The sequence below is a fragment of the Arachis ipaensis genome, chromosome B2 (assembly GCF_059453495.1).
Source record: "Arachis ipaensis isolate K30076 ecotype BB chromosome B2, ASM5945349v1, whole genome shotgun sequence".
NCBI classification, from domain to species: Eukaryota; Viridiplantae; Streptophyta; class Magnoliopsida; order Fabales; family Fabaceae; genus Arachis; species Arachis ipaensis.
The window spans coordinates 72152962-72170642 of NC_142437.1; the positions used below are offsets into that span (position 1 = coordinate 72152962).

Here is a 17681-nt window from a genome sequence, read left to right on the forward strand (position 1 = left end):
GGGAGAAACAATATAAGGTCAAACATATTGGTCCCCATGCCAGTATACATGGATTAGTTTAACATGGAAGCAATATTAAAGGGCTACGAATGGGTACAACATCACCTATCACACAAAAGTAGTCAATACTAACCACGAAGCGGTTGGATGGAACAATCGAACGAATGTTCCACTCATCTACACCAGTTTAGAGAAGTTGTGGAATAGATCCCGAACCTAAAACAGTGTCAGTTACCAAACTCGTGATCAACACGGCACACCATATTACCCTAACATACTAATTGTTTATGCGTGCATTTATAAACCTGTTGATTTGGACCAATACTCTCGCTGGTTCCAAATGACTATTGCCCACGGTGTCTGTGAAATGGAACCGTATTCATGAATTCTACCTACGGTATGTGAAGAGCCCCACCTCCGAACACTTCTTCTACCACGATAGTTTGATCATTGGATCCGGTCGCGTCCAGTTCGGCCACCTAAATAACTCACAATTGTTACCAATTCAGTTATCAGTAAAAGGTTCTTCACATCAAAAATCTAAATTTAGAAGCCCTTGCTGCCAAGTATCTAAGCAAATAATAAACCTTCACGCGTTACGAACAAATAAATTTATAAAAATTTCTAAATTACCTCCTCACTTTGTCCCTCGTCCTCAGCCGAATTGAATGTATCTAGTCGGGCCTTTTTGCCCCTTCGAGGCCTTCTGTCTGTGCAAGTCCTCTTAGTATGTCCCGGCTTGTTGCAGTTGGCACACTGTCTCTTGGACGCCTTCCTCTTATGACCTCTTGGTGCTCCCTTTGTTCGCACAACAATAGGATCTCGAATTTCACCCCGTGCCTTAGAGTTCGTAGGATGGACACCTTTGGCGAACTCTGATTCCAAGGTTGCACATAGTCGGTGAATCCCGTCCAAAGCAACAACGAATAACCCAACCTGCTGGGCCCCTAAAAAGAACAACCGTCGGGACGCCGAATGAAGTGCTCCATGGCGAAGCAAGAACCATCTATCACCCCCGTCATCTGTTTTCTCGACGTAGATGTCTAATGATTTTGCTTCTTTGGTCCAACGCTTCAACACTAAACTACTAGGTATTGTCAACAAGTGTTCATGCTTCATCACGAAAAACATATGTTTGCATGGAAACCCCTGAATTTTCCAAAAATTACAACCACATTCTAATTTACCCATGTTCTTATCACATAAAACTATAATGTGACGGCCTGGATGACCGTACTCCTCAACTGTGTACACCTTCGTGGTCAACGACCTCCTCACCCCAACAAAATTAACTGAAAAAACACTCTGAAGCTCCCTTTTAGCATCTACAAATACCGCTCTCGTGTAAACAGAAGCAGCATGATGCTCAAGGGATTCTAACGAGGTTGTTAGCACCGATTCACTATAAATAGACCTGAACTGTGCCAGCAATTCATTGTTCCTATACTCCCGCACAAGAAGTTCTAGATTCTGAACAAGCTCCAACATACTGTGTTTTGATTCAAGGAAATTCTTGCACACCGAATTTATCCCTTCGCATCGTGATGTTGTCCGATACCTGGCACAGAATTTCTCGCACAGGAAAGCGTTTGCCCACATCTCTTTTTTTCCATAAACTTGGTTCCACCACAGTGTGTCCTGCAAGCCATAATCGGCTGCGGCCTGGGCCCACTCTGCCTCAAAGTCCTCAACCGTCATTTCAGAATAAATCCACCGATTAAAAAGCCGATGTAAATTGTCATCCTTCACGTTTGACGTGACATTCTTCTCAAAGTGCCAAGCACATAACCGATGCGTGGCATTTGGAAAAATTGTTCATACGGCTTCTCAAATTGAGTCATCACCGTCTGTGACAACAACAGACGGCTGCTTGCTGCACATGACCTCCAAGAAATTCTCCAACAGCCACGTATATGACGCAATGCTCTCATCTAACACCAAACCAAACCCAAAAATACATGTTTGCTTGTGGTTATTACATCCTGAGAAAATCACCAGCGGCCTCTTGTATTTGTTCTTCTTGTAGGTTGAGTCGAATGCAAGTACGTCTCCAAAGTATTGGTAATCTATCCTGTTGCCACCGTCGACCCAGAGTAAATTCGCTAGCATCTCCTCCTCCGTCACATTATACCTTGCCATCGAAGTCGGGTCTGCATCGACTTTACCCTCCAAGTACACTATAGCTGCGTTCGCGTCTCCGTCAACTATCTTTGCACGACGCCTCTTATCCACGTAGTTGTAAGCATCTTTCTTCAAAAAACCTACCAATGAATACCCTCCAGATACTCCAGCCATGTACCGCATTGTCTTCGCCGTGGAGATGCCACAACCTTAAAACCCATCTAATTGGGCTTTCGCAGCATCCGTCATCGAACAAAAACTTGTAATTAGATGAACCATTCCAGGATGAATCATGTCGTGGTTGTGGTTCAAAATGATTTTCTTGACCCTCCACAACGAGCTTTCCTTATCTAAATATATACACATTCTTGCTTCACAATTCGTCCTTGTCTCTGGCTTGTGAGGCCTCTTCCTATCGATCCTGTTATAATGTTTCTTATCTCTCTGTCCCTCTCTATTGCAAAAAAATCTTCTCCGAACCAAGTTACATTTCTCATCCTTGAACATATCTCCCCTTCTAATACCAAACCCGTAGAATTTTCCTAATTTCTTATAAAACTCGTATGCATCGTCTTTGCTACGAAACACCTTCCTCAAAATATCATTTTTCGTTATATCAGCGACATCTCCAAAATTAACTGCCGCCATCACACCTGCCCCCTCGTCACACATTGCATTAACGTCAACAGCCTGGGGAACGTCCATCACAATATTCACAACACAGTGCCAAATTCTTAACGCAGGCCTGCAAATTAAGCTCAAATGAAAAAAAAAACCAACGATATTGCACAACACCGACCACACAAATCTCGTGTCCCCCAAATAAAATATTAGCTTGTGAGGTATATGAACCCACCACAATATACCATTTTGTTATCTTAAAAACATGCAACGATACCCTCCAATGACAGCAATCAAATGAACTCCAACAAAGTGACCAGTGCTAATTGCCACACAGCACCCAATCCCACAGCAAACTCATAAATAAATGTGCCAGCTTAGTAAAAATACTATTGATGTGTTACTAATAACAAGAACAGAAAAACTCAACCTCTTGAACTCAATAATTACATCACCTATCCAACCAGATAATTGCATCACAGTTATCATAAACTGCTTTCAAAGCTTAGAAGCAGTGTGAAATTAAACACGTGAACCGTATAATAATTCAAAAGATCATGAATTGCAAATTAATTAACAAGAACACAAGTTACTAATAACGGAACATGATTAAACATTCAACACTTTTCAACCCAATTTTACCTTGGCTCGTCACAATGATTAACAACATCAAAAAATAATGAACAAACAGTGAATCAGTAACATAGGCAGCAGAAATCTACCAGTTTAAAGGTTCTGAACGTACTAAAAATACTATTGATGACTTACTAATAACAAGATTAGAAAAACTCAACCTCTTCAACTCAATAATTACATCACCTATCGAAGCAGAAAATTGCATCACAGTTATCATAAACTGATTTCAAAGCCTAGAAGCAGTGTGAAATTAAACACATGAAGTGTATAATAAATCAAAAGATCACGAATTGCAAATTATTTAACAAGAACACAAGTTACGAACAACGAAACGATTCAAAATTCAACACTTTTAAAAAAACAATTTTAACTATGCTCGTCACAATGATTAACAACAACAAAAAATAATGAACGAACATTGAATCAGCTACATAGGCAGTGCAAATTTAAAATTTAAAGGTTCTGAATTTAGAATTCATAATCAAATACAATCAGTGTGCAACGCCAATCAACCAAACACTGACTGAGCATTAAGTTCTGATTCTCTAATTGGGAAGCAACAAAGTCAGGATCAAATTCAAGTTACAGCAACAAATTAAGCAAACCCTAGTAAAGTCCCAATGAACCGCAACATTTAAATCAGCAACATGCCAAATTTATTGAATACAATTTCAGCAACATACAAATATAAGACGACAAGGGAAATATGAAAAATACGGAACATGGTAGGCATGGTGCAGAGACTCACCAACAGGCGACTGCGACTCCGCGACCACCCCTTAGAAGGCAAGCAATCAGGAGTCCCCATGAGTTTCTTCTCCCGCCGGCAACGACAAACCCGAACCACGAGAACCTAGTAACTGCGACGACACTCGGGTGACACTGGGAGGCAGAATCGACAACGATAGACACGGAGGGCGGCCAGCAACCACCATGTAGATCTAGACCACTCACTAGCGACGGAGGTGCGAGCAGCCTAGCACTGCAAAATCAAACTGGCGACCACCAGACGCGGAGGAGACAGGGATAGGAACGAGATGACCACACCGGAATTCCTTGGGTGCGACGAACGGCGGCTGCAGTGTACCACTCCCACAGACGGCGACAACTGATGGTGGAGGCTAGGGTTTGCTATCCGCGGAGGAGGCTAGGGGAAGTAGCTATTTGCTGCAGGAAAGAGTTGGAGAAGGGGGGATAATGCGTGCAATCCCTTTTCCCCCTTTCAACTAACAAAACGACGTCGTCTTCTGTGAACCTCCGGTTTAGATCCGGTCCGACAGGTCGGTTCGGTTCGGCTATTCTTAGTGGTTTTTAATTGGATGGTTTTCCACAGTTTATGTTATCAGTGACTAAATTTTATCTACAACAAAACTTGTTCTGCACACTTGCATAAAAAAATGTGACCCAAGCCCAAAACCCACTCATGGCCATATACACAGAAAACAAAAATTTGCCCAAGAGCCCCACCTTACCAAAAATAATTAGCACCTAATTAAACTTATTAACTTTTTTACAATGTGCAGTGCAACTGCAAAACTGCTGCTTCTCTCTGACCTAATGTCCCATCAACTGAACTTGTGACTATGCCCAATCAACACGTGTTCAACTAAAAAGCTTGCCACATAATATCCATAGGTGTGGATTTTTTTTTCATCCACACCATAGAACTTCCCTTTCTCTAATTATTCTCTATATGGTAATTATTTTAATAATTTCTGAATTTCGATTCTATGCAAAAATCAATAAAGTATGGATCTGTCCACTCTATTGTCCAAAGCCTTGTCATTCTCGTTGCTGACTTGAGTTTTAGTCTGAGTTGAAACACCGACACAGAAAAAATATATACCACAAATGATTATTTTTCTTTCAACTTCTTTACTCCACAACTTGAAAAATCTGGAACATGTATCAACGGCGGAGGCTTATTAGATTCTCCACCGCTTGATGCTTCTCTCTAGCATGCTCACCGGAGTTTCAGTGCTTAGAAAGCTTGTATCAATGGTTGACTCGTTTACTTCCATCCACATAACCATCTCTTACATAAGGTTAATGGTCAATGAATAATCCTATAATAACCACCATCAACATATTGGTTCTAATTCCAAATAAGAATAAAATATTTTTGGCTTTTTTATTTAAATAATTATGTAAAATACATTAATTCCTGAAATGTGCACGAATTAAAAAAATGACCAAAATACACAGGGCTATTTCAGCTGAGGCGCCCACAAAATGGAATCGACCTCCATGTCAGGTGAGGTGTCCACAAAATGGAAGTCAGCATGTTAGACCCATTTCTACTGTGCCGTTCGCGAAATGGCAAGCAAGTCTCGTGCAAAAATTGAAAACGCTGCACTATGTGTGTAATCCAGCCATCTGAAGAACTCATGTTTAGGTATTTTATTATGGTTGAAAAATCTTATCTTATCTTTTTTTTAAAAAAAATTCAAATTTCAAATTTAAATTTCAAATTTCAAAATTAAATCTTTTTCAAAATCAAATTTTAAATCTGATCTGTCTTTTAAATCCTTTTCAAATCTTTATCTTATCTTGTTTTAATTTCAAAAATTCAAAATTCAAATTTTTAAAATTTAAAATTCAAATTTCAATTTCAAATTTCAAAATTTAAAAATTTAATTTTCAAATTTTAAATCTTAAATTCAAATCTTTTCTCAATTAGTTACTTATCTCCTCTCTTCTTTTTCAAAACTTCCTAACTAATTCTTCTTTCTTCTATTTTCGAAAATTCTTCTTCTCTTTCTCTCTCTTCTTTTTGGAATTTTAATAATTAATTTTCAATTTCTTTTAATTAATTAACTTTAATTTTCGAAATTAATTAATAAATAAAATAAAAACAAAAATATTTTAATTATAGTTTATCTTTTCTACTTCTATTTCTACTTCTATCCCTTCTATCTTCATTCTCCTTTCTCTTCCTCTACCTTTCTTCATCATGAACCCAAGTGGGAATGAAGAGTTTAGAAGAACTCTGGGATCTTATACAAATCCCACTGCTGACTTCTATGGAAGAAGTATTAGTATACCTCACATCAGAGCAAGTAGCTTTGAACTCAACCCTCAACTTATTACTCTAGTGCAGTAAAACTGTCAGTATTTTGGGCTTCCTCATGAAGAACCTATAGAATTCTTGACAGATTTCTTAAAGATTGCTGACACAGTACACAATAAGGGAGTAGACCAAGATGTCTACAGACTATTGCTCTTTCTTTTTGTTGTAAAGGACCAAGCAAAGAGGTGGTTGGATAACCAGCCTAAAGCTAGCTTGAAAACTTGGAAACAGTTAGTAGACAAGTTTTTAAATCAATACTTTCCTTTAAGAAAGATGACCCAACTGAGACTGGACATCCAAAGCTTCAAACAAGGAGATAATAAATCTCTTTATGATGCTTGGGAGAGGTATAGAAGGATGCTAAGAAAATGTCCCACTGAAATATTTTCAGAATGGGTATAGTTAGACATCTTCTATTATGGACTTTCAGACATGGCTAGAATATCTTTGGATCACTCTGTCGGTGGTTCCATACACATGAGAAAGACCATTGGAGAGGCTCAAGAGCTTATTGAGACAGTTGCCACTAATCAACATCTGTATTCATCCCTGAGACCTCTATAAAAGGAGACGTTAAGGCAGTATCTACTGAACCTAACCCTCCAGAACAGGATGGCCCATTGACTCAGCAACTGCACGCCCTTGCCCAGCAACTACTGGAATTGCAAGAGGCCTTACGAGAGACTCAAGCTTCTAACAGGAATGTAGAAGCACAACTGAGTCAAACAAGGCAGTAGTTATCTAAGCAAATAACAGAGGAATGCCACATCATTCAACTAAGAAGTGGAAAAACATTGAATACCCAACCTCAGAACAACAGGAGGTTAGGAAAAGAACAACTGACAGAGGATAACTAGGTCTCTACACAAGATAAATCTGGGCGTTCAAACGCCCAGGGAGATATCACTCTTGGCGTTGAACGCCAAGAAAGGTCAGAGACTGGGCGTTCAAATGCCCAAGGAGCAACATCCTTGGCGTTGAATGCCCACAAGGGAATGATGCCCCTAGCATCAAACACTAGAAAGAGGGCAGCAACCTGGGCGTTGAACACTGATGAATCCACATTCAATGGTATTTATTTGCTCTATTTGGATGAATTTTATCAATATTTGTTGCACTTATCCATTGAAATAGCATCGTTTCATGACTTCTTCCTAAATTGTGCTTGAAAGTGAAAACATGCTTTTTAGGCCTTATAATTGCTAAATTTTATCCACTTTAATTCCATATGATGCCTTGATGTGTTTGCTAAGTGATTTCAGGTTTTCAAGGTAAGTATGGGTTGAAGAAGTGAGAAAAAAAGAGCATGCAAAAGGGAAGAAACCATGAAGAAATGGAGTTTGGAAGTTCACCGATCTGTGTGTGCGAGCTCGGCGACGCGTACGCGTGACCCACGCGTGCGCGTGACCCGAGTCACATGAGCTCATTAATGCAAATAGCTGGGGGCGAATTCTGGGCCTCCAAAACCCAATCCAGCTCATTTCTGAAGCTATTTCAACCCCAATTCAAGTGGAAACAAAGAGGCAATTAGGTTTAGCTTTTACATGCTTTTTCTCTTAGTTTCTAGAGAAAGAAGCTCTCCCCTCTCTCTAGAATTAGGTTAGGTTTAGTTTAATTTCCTTTAATTTTAGTCTTTAATTCTTGTTTTGATGTAGTTTCTTTTATGTTTTCATGCCTTCTTGTCTTTATCTTCTTTATTTCTCTTGTTATTTCTCTTATTTTGTCACTTTTATGTTATGAATACTCTTTGTCAATTTTAATTTCAATTAATGCAAATTTATGTTTTATGTTCATTTAATGCTTCTTTTTTTTTGTTGTTATCATTTTCTTACTTTTGGTAGTTAGATTTTAATTTTAATGCATTTTAATATTATTTTATTCTCATGCACACCAAGTGTTTGACAAAATGCTTGGCTTAGTTTTTGCATAGTTTTTCTTCACTCTTGGCTTGGAATTGATGACTTTGGTGACCCTTGAGTCATTGATGTCCATTCTTATTTGATACATTAGAGTAGTTAGTTGATTTGGTTTCCCTTGACTCTAAGTGACCCAATAGTGTTGACTTAGGACTTAGGGATTAGAATCAACTATGCCTATTTAACTTATCCTTGATGTAGGGTTGACTAAGTATGATTAACTCTTCATAATCATCATGTGTTTGTGGTCAATGACTAGGATAGGTAATCTTAGCCTTCAATCCATGCCAAGAGATTTCTTGCATTTGAAGTTTTCTTTCCTTGCATTTAATTGCTTTGACTTTTATTGCTTTGATGTTTAATTTCTTGCATGTTTAGTTTTTACACTCTTGGTTGAGAAATTGGGTATTTGGGTGAAATTGAGTTGTGGATGTCCATTCCGCATTGTGTGAGAATTGTTAATTGGTTTGGTTTCCCTTGACTCTAAGTGACCCATTAGTGTTGACTAGGACTTAGGGATTGGAATCAATTATGCCCTTTTGACTTATCCTCGATTTTAAGATAGACTAACTGGGATTAATTCACACATAATTACCATGTTTGTGGTCCATAACTAGGATAGAACTCTGGTGCATGGAATTGCAATCACACCTTTGCAACTCTGCACAACTAACCAGCAAGTGCATTGGGTCGTCCAAGTAATAAAATCTTACGCGAGTAAGTGTCGATCCCACAGAGATTGTCGGCTTGAAGCAAACTATGGTCATCTTGTAAATCTTAGTAAGGCGGATTCAAATGGTTATGAGGTTTTGATAATTAAAAGATAACTAAAACGTAAATTAAAATAAAGATACTTATGTAATTCATTGGTGGGAATTTCAGATAAGCGTTTGGAGATGCTTTGTTGCTTCTGAACCTCTACTTTCCTATTGTCTTCATCCAATCATGCGTGCTCCCTTCCATGGCAAGCTGTATGTTGGTGGATCACCGTTGTGAATGGCTACCATCCGTCCTCTCGGATGAAAAATACCAGGTACGGTTCTTGCACGGCTAATCAACTGTCAGATTTCTCGTCTCAGATGAAAAATACCAGGCACAGCTACCACACGACTAATCATATGTCAGTTTCCACTTGTGTTAAAATAGGATCTCTCTATCCTTTTTCACACTGTCACTACGCCCAACATTCGTGAGTTTGAAGCTCGTCACAGTCATCCCTTCCCAGATCCTACTCAGAATACCACAGACAAGGTTTAGACTTTTCGGATCTCAGGAATGCTGCCAATTGGTTCTAGCTTCTACCACGAAGGTTCTAATCTCACGGACTCGGTCCGTGGATCAGAGACCCAAGAAATTATACTCCAGCTGTCATCCAATGACTACGTTGAACATCGTGTAGACCGCTTGTGGTTGTCAGGCACGCGGATCTTGGCTAAGCGAGTAACGAAGATAGTGGGTGATTGTCATGGGTCACCCCTTCATTCTGACTTAACTGAATTAAGTACGAGAGTATATCTTGGAGAAGAAGTAAACGTGAATTGAAAGAGAAATAATAGTACCTGCATTAATTCATGAAGAACAGCAGAGCTCCGCACCTTAATCTATGAGGTGTAGACACTCCATCGTAGAAAATACATAAGAGAAAAAGGTCTAGGCATAGCCGAATGGCCAGCCTCCCAAATATAACATAAAAGTCCAAAGATCGATCAGATAGATCAGATATCAATTGTAAAACGTGCTATTTATACTAAACTAGTTGCTAAGGATTACAGAAAATAAGTAACTAAGTGCAGATAGTGCAGAAATCCACTTCTGGGGCCTACTTGGTGTGTGCTTGGGCTAAGCATTGAGCTTTACACGTGCATAGGCCTTTTCTAGAGTGAAACGCCAGCTTGGATGCCAGTTTGGGCGTTTAACTCCAGTTCTGGTGCCAGTTCTGGCGTTTTACGCCAGAAAAGGGTCTCTGGCTGGCGTTTAAACACCAGTTTGGACCATCAAATCTCGGGCAAAGTATGGACTAATATATATTGCTGGAAAGCCCAAGATGTCTACTTTCCAACGCAATTAAGAGCACACCAATTGGGCTTCTGTAGCTCCAGAAATTTACTTCGAGTACAGGAGGGTCAGAATCCAACAGCATCTGCAGTCCTTTCTCAACCTCTGAATCAGACTTTTGCTCAGGTCCCTCAATTTCAGCCAGAAAATACCTGAAATTACAGAAAAATACACAAACTCATAGTAAAGTCTAGAAATGTGATTTTTGCATAAAAACTAATAACAATATAATAAAAAGTAACTAAAACATACTAAAAACTACCTAAAACCAATGCCAAAAAGCGTATAAATTATCCGTTCATCACAACACCAAACTTAAGTTGTTGCTTGTCTCCAAGCAACTAAAAACAAAATAAGATAAAAAGAAGAGAAAATACAATAAATTTCAAAATATCAATGAAGATTAGTTCCAATTAGATGAGCGGGACTAGTAGATTTTTGCTTCTGAATAGTTTTGGCATCTCACTTTATCTTTTGAAGTTCAGAATGATTGGTATCCATAGGAACTCAGAATTCAGATAGTGTTATTGATTCTCCTAGTTTAGTATGTTGATTCTTGAACACAGCTGCTTTATGAGTCTTGGCCGTGGCCCTAAGCATCTTGTTTTCCAGTATTACCACCGGATACATAAATGCCACAGACACAAAACTGGGTGAATCTTTTTAGATTGAGACTCAGCTTTGCTAGAGTCCCCAGTTAGAGGTGCCCAGAGTTCTTAAGCACACTCTTTTTGCTTTGGATCACGACTTTAACCACTCAGTCTCAAGCTTTTCACTTGGACTTTTATGACACAAGCACATGGTTAGGGACATCTTGATTTAGCCGCTTAGGACAGAATTTTATTCCTTTGGGGCCCTCCTATCCACTGATGCTCAAAGCCTTGGATCCTCTTTACCCTTGCCTTTTAGTTTAAAGGGTTACTGGCTTTTTCTGCTTGCTTTTTCTTTTTCTTTCTTTTTCTTTATTTTTTGCCTTTTTTTTCACAAGCTTTATGTTTTTCACTGCTTTTTCTTGCTTCAAAAATCAATTTTATAATTTTTCATATTATCAATAACATTTCTCTTTTTTCATTATTCTTTCAAGAGCCAACAATTTTAACATTCATAAACTTCACTATAAAAAATATGCACTGTTCAAGCATTCATTCAGAAAATAAAAAGTATTGCCACCACATCAAAATAATTAAACTATTTTCAAGATAGAATTCGAAATTCATGAACTTTTTTTCTTTTTCAGAAAACACTTTTCATTTAAGAAAGGTAAAAGATTCATGGAACATTCATAGCTTTAAGACATAGACACTAAACACTAATGATCATGTAATGAAGACACAAACATAGGCAAAACATAAAGCATAGAAACCGAAAATAGAAAAACAAATAACAAGGAGATTAAAGAACGGGTCCACCTTAGTGATGGTGGCTTCTTTTTCCTCTTGAATAACCAATGGAGTTCTTGAGCTCCTCTATGTCTCTTCCTTGCCTTTGTTGAGGACCATGAGTGAGCTCTCTTGTTTGCTTCATCCTCTTTCTAGTGATGGGCTTTTGAGATGAATCTCTCCATCTCCCATGACTCGGAGTTGGAAGCCACTGCCTTCCCTTTCCTCTTCCTAGAGGTTTCTCCGGCCTTAGGTGCCATTAGTGGTTATGGAAAGCAAAAAAGATGAGCTTTTTCCACACCAAACTTAAAAGGTTTGCTCGTCCTCGAGCAAAATAAGATAGAAGGGAGTAGAAGAAGAATGATGCAATTAATTTTGAAAACTTATTACTGTATGCAAGAAAAATTAAAAAAAGTTGAAAAGAATTTGAAAAGATATGTAAGTTTTGAAAACGTTCTGGAAGGAATTGAAAAGAATTGAAAAAAAAAGAATTAAAAAGAATTGGAAAGGTTATTAATATTTGAAAATAGAAATTGAAAGATGAACGTTTAAAATATGTTTGATGCAAAAAATTATGAATTAAAACATGAAAATTTAAAAAAAAATCGAATTGGAAACCAAATTACCTCCCTTGTGTCATCCTAGCGTTAAATGCCCATAATGCTATCCATTCTGGCGTTTAACGCCCACTTGACTGCCTCTTTAGGTGTTTAACGCCCAGCCAGATACCCTGGCTGGCGTTAAACACCAGGAATCCTTATTTACTGGGCATTAAACGCCCATTCTGCTATCCTTACTGGCGTTTAAATGCCAGTAAGCCTGTCCTCCAGGGTGTGCTGTTTTTGATGCTATTTTTGATTCTGCTTTAATTCTGTAGCTATTTTTGTGACTCCACATGATCATCAACCTAAAGAAAACATAACATGGCAATGGAAAACAAATGTCTATAAAAAATAAATATAATTAAATAACATTGGGTTGCCTCCCAATAAGCGCTTCTTTAATGTCAATAGTTTGACAGTGATCTCTTAGAGAGCTTCACAGAGACTCAGAGCTTAATGGTGGCCTCCCAACACCAAACTTAGAAGTTGAGTGTGGGGGCTCTGTTTGACTCTGTATTGAGAGAAGCTTTTCATGCTTCCTCTCCATGGTTACAGAAGAAGATCCTTGAGCCTTAAACACAAGGTAGTCCTCATTCAATTGAAGGACTAACTCTCCTCTGTCCACATCAATCACAGCTCTTACTATGGCTAGGAAGGGTCTTCCAAGGATGATGGATTCATCCTCATCCTTCCCAGTGTCTAGGATTACGAAGTCAGCAGGGATGTAAAGGCCTTCAACCTTCACTAAGACATCCTCTACAAGTCCATAAGCTTGTTTCATTGATTTGTCTGCCATCTCTAGTGAGATTCTTGCAGCTTGTACCTCATAGATCCCTAGTTTCTCCATTACAGAGAGTGGCATGAGGTTTATTCCTGACCCCAGGTCTCACAAAGCCTTCTCAAAGGTCATGGTGCCTATAGTACAAGGTATTAAGAACCTTCCGGGATCCGGTTTCTTCTGAGGTAATATCTGCTGAGCCAAGGCATTCAGTTCATTGATGAGCAATGGAGGTTCATCCTCCCAAGTCTCATTACCAAATAACTTGGCATTCAGATTCATGATTGCTCCTAAATACCGAGCTACTTGCTCTTCAACAATATCTTCATTCTCATCAGAGGAAGAATCTTCATCAAAGCTCATGAACTGCAGCATTAAGTTCCATGGAATCTCTATGGTCTCTATATGAGCCTCAGATTCCTTTGGTTCCTCAATGGGGAACTCCTTATTGGTCAGTGGACGTCGAGCAAGGTCTTCCTCACTGGAAATTACTGCTTTTTTGCTCTTTCCAGGTTATGCCACTTTGGATATAGTTATGGCCTTGCACTCTCTTTTGGGAATCTCTTCTGTATTGCTTGGGAGAGTACTAGGAGGAGTTTTAGTAACTCTTTTACTCAGCTGACCCACTTGTGCCAGCAAATTTCTGATGGAGGACCTTGTTTCAGTCATGAAACTGAGAGTGGTCTTAGATAGATAGAGACTTTAGTTGCTAAGTCAGAGAGGCTCTGCTTAGAATTCTCTGTCTGTTGCTGAGAAGATGATGGAAAAGGCTTGCTATTGTCAAACATATTTCTCCCACCATTATTATTATTATTGAAGCCTTGCTGAGGCTTCTGTTGATCCTTCCATGAGAAATTTGGATGATTTCTCTATGAAAGATTATAGGTTTTTCCACAGGATTCTCCCATGTAATTCACTTCTTCCATTCCAGGATTCTCAGGGTCATAAGCTTCTCCTTCAGAGAAGGCTTCTTTAGTACTTCCGGATGCAACTTGCTTTCCAATCAGATTCTGAGAAATCATATTGACTTGCTGAGTCAATATTTTATTCTGAGCCAATATGGTATTCAGAGTATCAATCTCAAGAACTCCTTTCTTCTGAGTCATCTCATTATTCACAGGATTTCTTTCAGAAGTATACCTAAACTGGTTATTTGCAACCATTTCAATGAGTTCCTGGGCTTCTGCAGGTGTTTTCTTCAGATGAAGAGATCTACCAGCAGAGTGCTCCAGTGACATCTTGGATAATTCAGACAGACCATCATAGAATATACATAAGATGCTCCATTCTGAAAGCATGTTAGAAGGACACCTTCTGATCAATTGCTTGTATCTTTCCCAAGCTTCATAGAGGGATTTACCTTTCTTCTGTCTGAAGGTTTGGACTTCCACTCTAAGCTTGCTCATCTTTTGAGGTGGAAAGAATTTGGCCAAGAAAGCATTGACTAACTTTTTCCAAGAGTTCAGGCCTTCTTTAGGTTGTGAGTCCAACCATATCCTAGCTCTGTCTCTTACAGCAAAGAGGAAAAGCATAAGTCTGTAGATCTCAGGATTAACCCCATTGGTCTTAACAGTGTCATAGATTTGCAAAAATTCAGCTAAGAACTGATGAGGATCTTCCAATGGAAGTCCATGAAACTTGTAATTCTGCTACATTAGAGAAACTAATTGAGGCTTAAGCTCAAAGTTGTTTGCTCCAATTGCAGGAATTGAGATGCTTCTTCCATAGAAGTCGGAAGTTAGTGCAGTAAAGTCACGAAGCATCTTCCTTGCATCTCCACCATTGTTGTTGGGTTCGGTTGCCATGTCTGCTTCTTTTTCAAAATTTTCTGTAAGGTTCTCTCCGAAGTATTGTGCTTTAGCTTCTCTTAGCTTCCTCTTCAGAGTCCTTTCAGGTTCAGGATCAGCTTCAACAAGAATGTCTTTTTCCCTGTTCCTGCTCATATGAAAAAGAAGAGAACAGAGAGAGAAGAGGAATCCTCTATGTCACAGTATAGAGATTTCTTTATGTGTCAGAGGAAAAGAAGAATAGAATGAAGAAGGAAGAAGAAGAAATTCGAACACAGAGAGAGAGAGAGAGGGTTCGAATTATTAGATGAGTAGAAGAGAAGTGTTAGTAAATAAATAAAATAAATAGAAAGAGAAAAGAGAGAGAGTATTCGAATATTAATTAAAAGAAAAGGAAAATATTTTTGTTTTTATTTTAATTATAAGTTAGAATTCAAAATTTAAGAAAAGAAATAAAAGCAAATTGAAAACTAAATAAATTAATTAATTAAAAAGATTTTTGAAAATTTTGTTAGTTAGTTTTCGAAATTAATGAGAGAGAAAAGTAGTTAGGTGGTTTTGAGAAAGATAAGAAATAGTAAACTTTTTTTTTAAATTAAAACAAACAAGTCAAGTGGTTAATTGAAAAAGATTTGAAAATAAATTTTGAAAAGATAAGAAGTTAGAAAAAGATTTTGAAATTAAAATTTTAAAAAGATATGATTGAAATTTATTTTGAAAAAAATTAAAACAGAAATTAAAAAGATTTGATTTTTAAAATTACAGTTGAAGACTTGACTAACAAGAAACTAAAAGATATGATTCTAGAACTTTAAGATTGAATCTTTCTTAACAAGAAAGGAACAAACTTGAAATTTTTGAATCAAAACATTAATTGTTAGTAAAGTTTTTGAAAATATGAAATAAAAATAAGAAAAAGATTTTGAAAATTTATTTAAGAAATTCGAAAATATTAGGAAGAAAAATGAAAAAAGATTTGATTTTTGAAAAAGATTTGAAAAGATAAAGTTTTTAAATTAAAATTTTGACTTGACTAACAAGAAACAACTAAATTTTAAAAATTTGTGACCAAGTCAACTCAAAATTTTGAAAATTATGAGAAGAATGAGGAAAAGATAATTTTTTTGACTTTTGAATTTTTAATGAGGAGAGAGAAAAACAACAAAATGAAACAAAACATAAAAATTTAAGATCAAAACAAATAATGCATGCAAGAACACTTTGAATGTCAAGATGAACACCAAGAACACTTTGAAGATCATGATGAACATCAAGAACATATTTTTGAAAATTTTTAAGAAAAGAAAGACATGCAAGACACCAAACTTAAAAATTTTTAAACTTTAGACACTAATAATTCGAAAATGCATATGAAAAACAAGAAAAGACAGAAAACAAGAAAATGTAAAGATCAAACAAAGAAAATCATCAATAACAACTTGAAGATCATGAAGAACATAATGCATGAATTTTCGAAAATTTTAAGAAAATTAAAAAAATGCAATTGACACCAAACTTAAAATTTGACACAAGACTCAAACAAGAAATACAATTTTGTTTGGTTTTATTATTTTATTAGATTTTGTTTGTATTTTTTTTCGAAATTATTTTGGAAAAAGAAAATAAAGAAATTCAAAATTTTTAATAAGAATTCCAAGATTCATGCAATGTTAATCTAAAGCTTCGGTCCAAAAGAATTAGACATGGCCAAATGGCTAGCCAAGCTTTAGCATAACAAATACAGACATGTCCTTTTTACAATGGAAAGTGGAAACCTCAGTCCAAAAGATTAGACATGGCTTAACAGCCAGCCAGGCTTCAACATATCTCATGAAGCTCTAGAATTCATTCTTAAAATTTTTTATGAATTTTTTGAAAACTAAAATTTTTTTTTGAAATATTTTAAAAAACTTTTTGAAAAGAAAATAAAGGTCGAAACAAGAAAGAATGTTACCTAATTTAAGCAACAAGATGAACCGTCAGCTGTCCAAACTCGAACAATCCCCGGCAACGGCGCCAAAAACTTGGTGCATGGAATTGCAATCACACCTTTGCAACTCTGCATAACTAACCAATAAGTGCACTGGGTCGTCTAAGTAATAAAACCTTACGCGAGTAAGGGTCGATCCCACAGAGATTGTCGGCTTGAAGCAAGCTATGGTCATCCTGTAAATCTTAGTCAGACAGATTCAAATGGTTATGAGGTTTTGATACTTAAAAGATAACTAAAACGTAAATTAAAATAAAGATACTTATGTAATTCATTGGTGGGAATTTCAGATAAGCGTTTGGAGATGCTTTGTTGCTTCTGAACCTCTGCTTTCCTATTGTCTTCATCCAATCATGCATGCTCCCTTCCATGGCAAGCTGTATGTTGGTCGATCACCGTTGTCAATGGCTACCATCCATCCTCTCGAATGAAAAATACCAGGTACGGTTTCTGCACGGCTAATCAACTGTCGGATTCTTGTCTCGGATGAAAAATACCAAGCACAGCTACCGCACGGCTAATCATCTGTCGGTTCCCACTTGTGTCGGAATAGCATCTCTCTATCCTTTTGCACACTATCACTGCACCTAACATTCATAAGTTTGAAGCTCGTCACAGTCATCCCTTCCCAAATCCTACTCGGAATACCACAGACACGGTTTAGACTTTCTGGATCTCAGGAATGATGCCAATTGGTTCTAGCTTCTACCACAAAAATTTTAATCT

At 37.5% G+C, this 17681-nt stretch overlaps 3 protein-coding genes across 3 annotated transcripts; all 3 read right to left on the bottom strand.

Annotated features, from left to right (window-relative positions):
• Window positions 1–392: 392 nt before the first annotated feature.
• On the bottom strand, window positions 393–2007 carry LOC107625260 (protein FAR1-RELATED SEQUENCE 9-like). Its single transcript, XM_016327856.3, has 2 exons — window positions 634–2007; window positions 393–479 (listed from the first exon to the last, which is right to left on the bottom strand). Exons 1-2 carry the CDS (start codon window positions 1696–1698, stop codon window positions 393–395), a joined length of 1152 nt encoding a protein of 383 aa, XP_016183342.1. The 5' UTR covers window positions 1699–2007.
• Window positions 1828–2304, bottom strand: LOC148574359 (protein FAR-RED IMPAIRED RESPONSE 1-like). Its single transcript, XM_088505889.1, has one exon. The coding sequence runs from the start codon at window positions 2302–2304 to the stop codon at window positions 1828–1830; it is 477 nt and encodes a 158-aa protein (XP_088362015.1).
• Window positions 2305–2331: 27 nt separating this feature from the next.
• LOC148574360 (protein FAR1-RELATED SEQUENCE 5-like) lies at window positions 2332–4313 on the bottom strand. The gene is made up of 3 exons (XM_088505890.1): window positions 4217–4313; window positions 3465–3561; window positions 2332–2866 (listed from the first exon to the last, which is right to left on the bottom strand). The coding sequence occupies exons 1-3, from the start codon at window positions 4311–4313 to the stop codon at window positions 2332–2334; spliced, it is 729 nt and encodes a 242-aa protein (XP_088362016.1).
• Between the last annotated feature and the right edge of the window lie 13368 nt (window positions 4314–17681).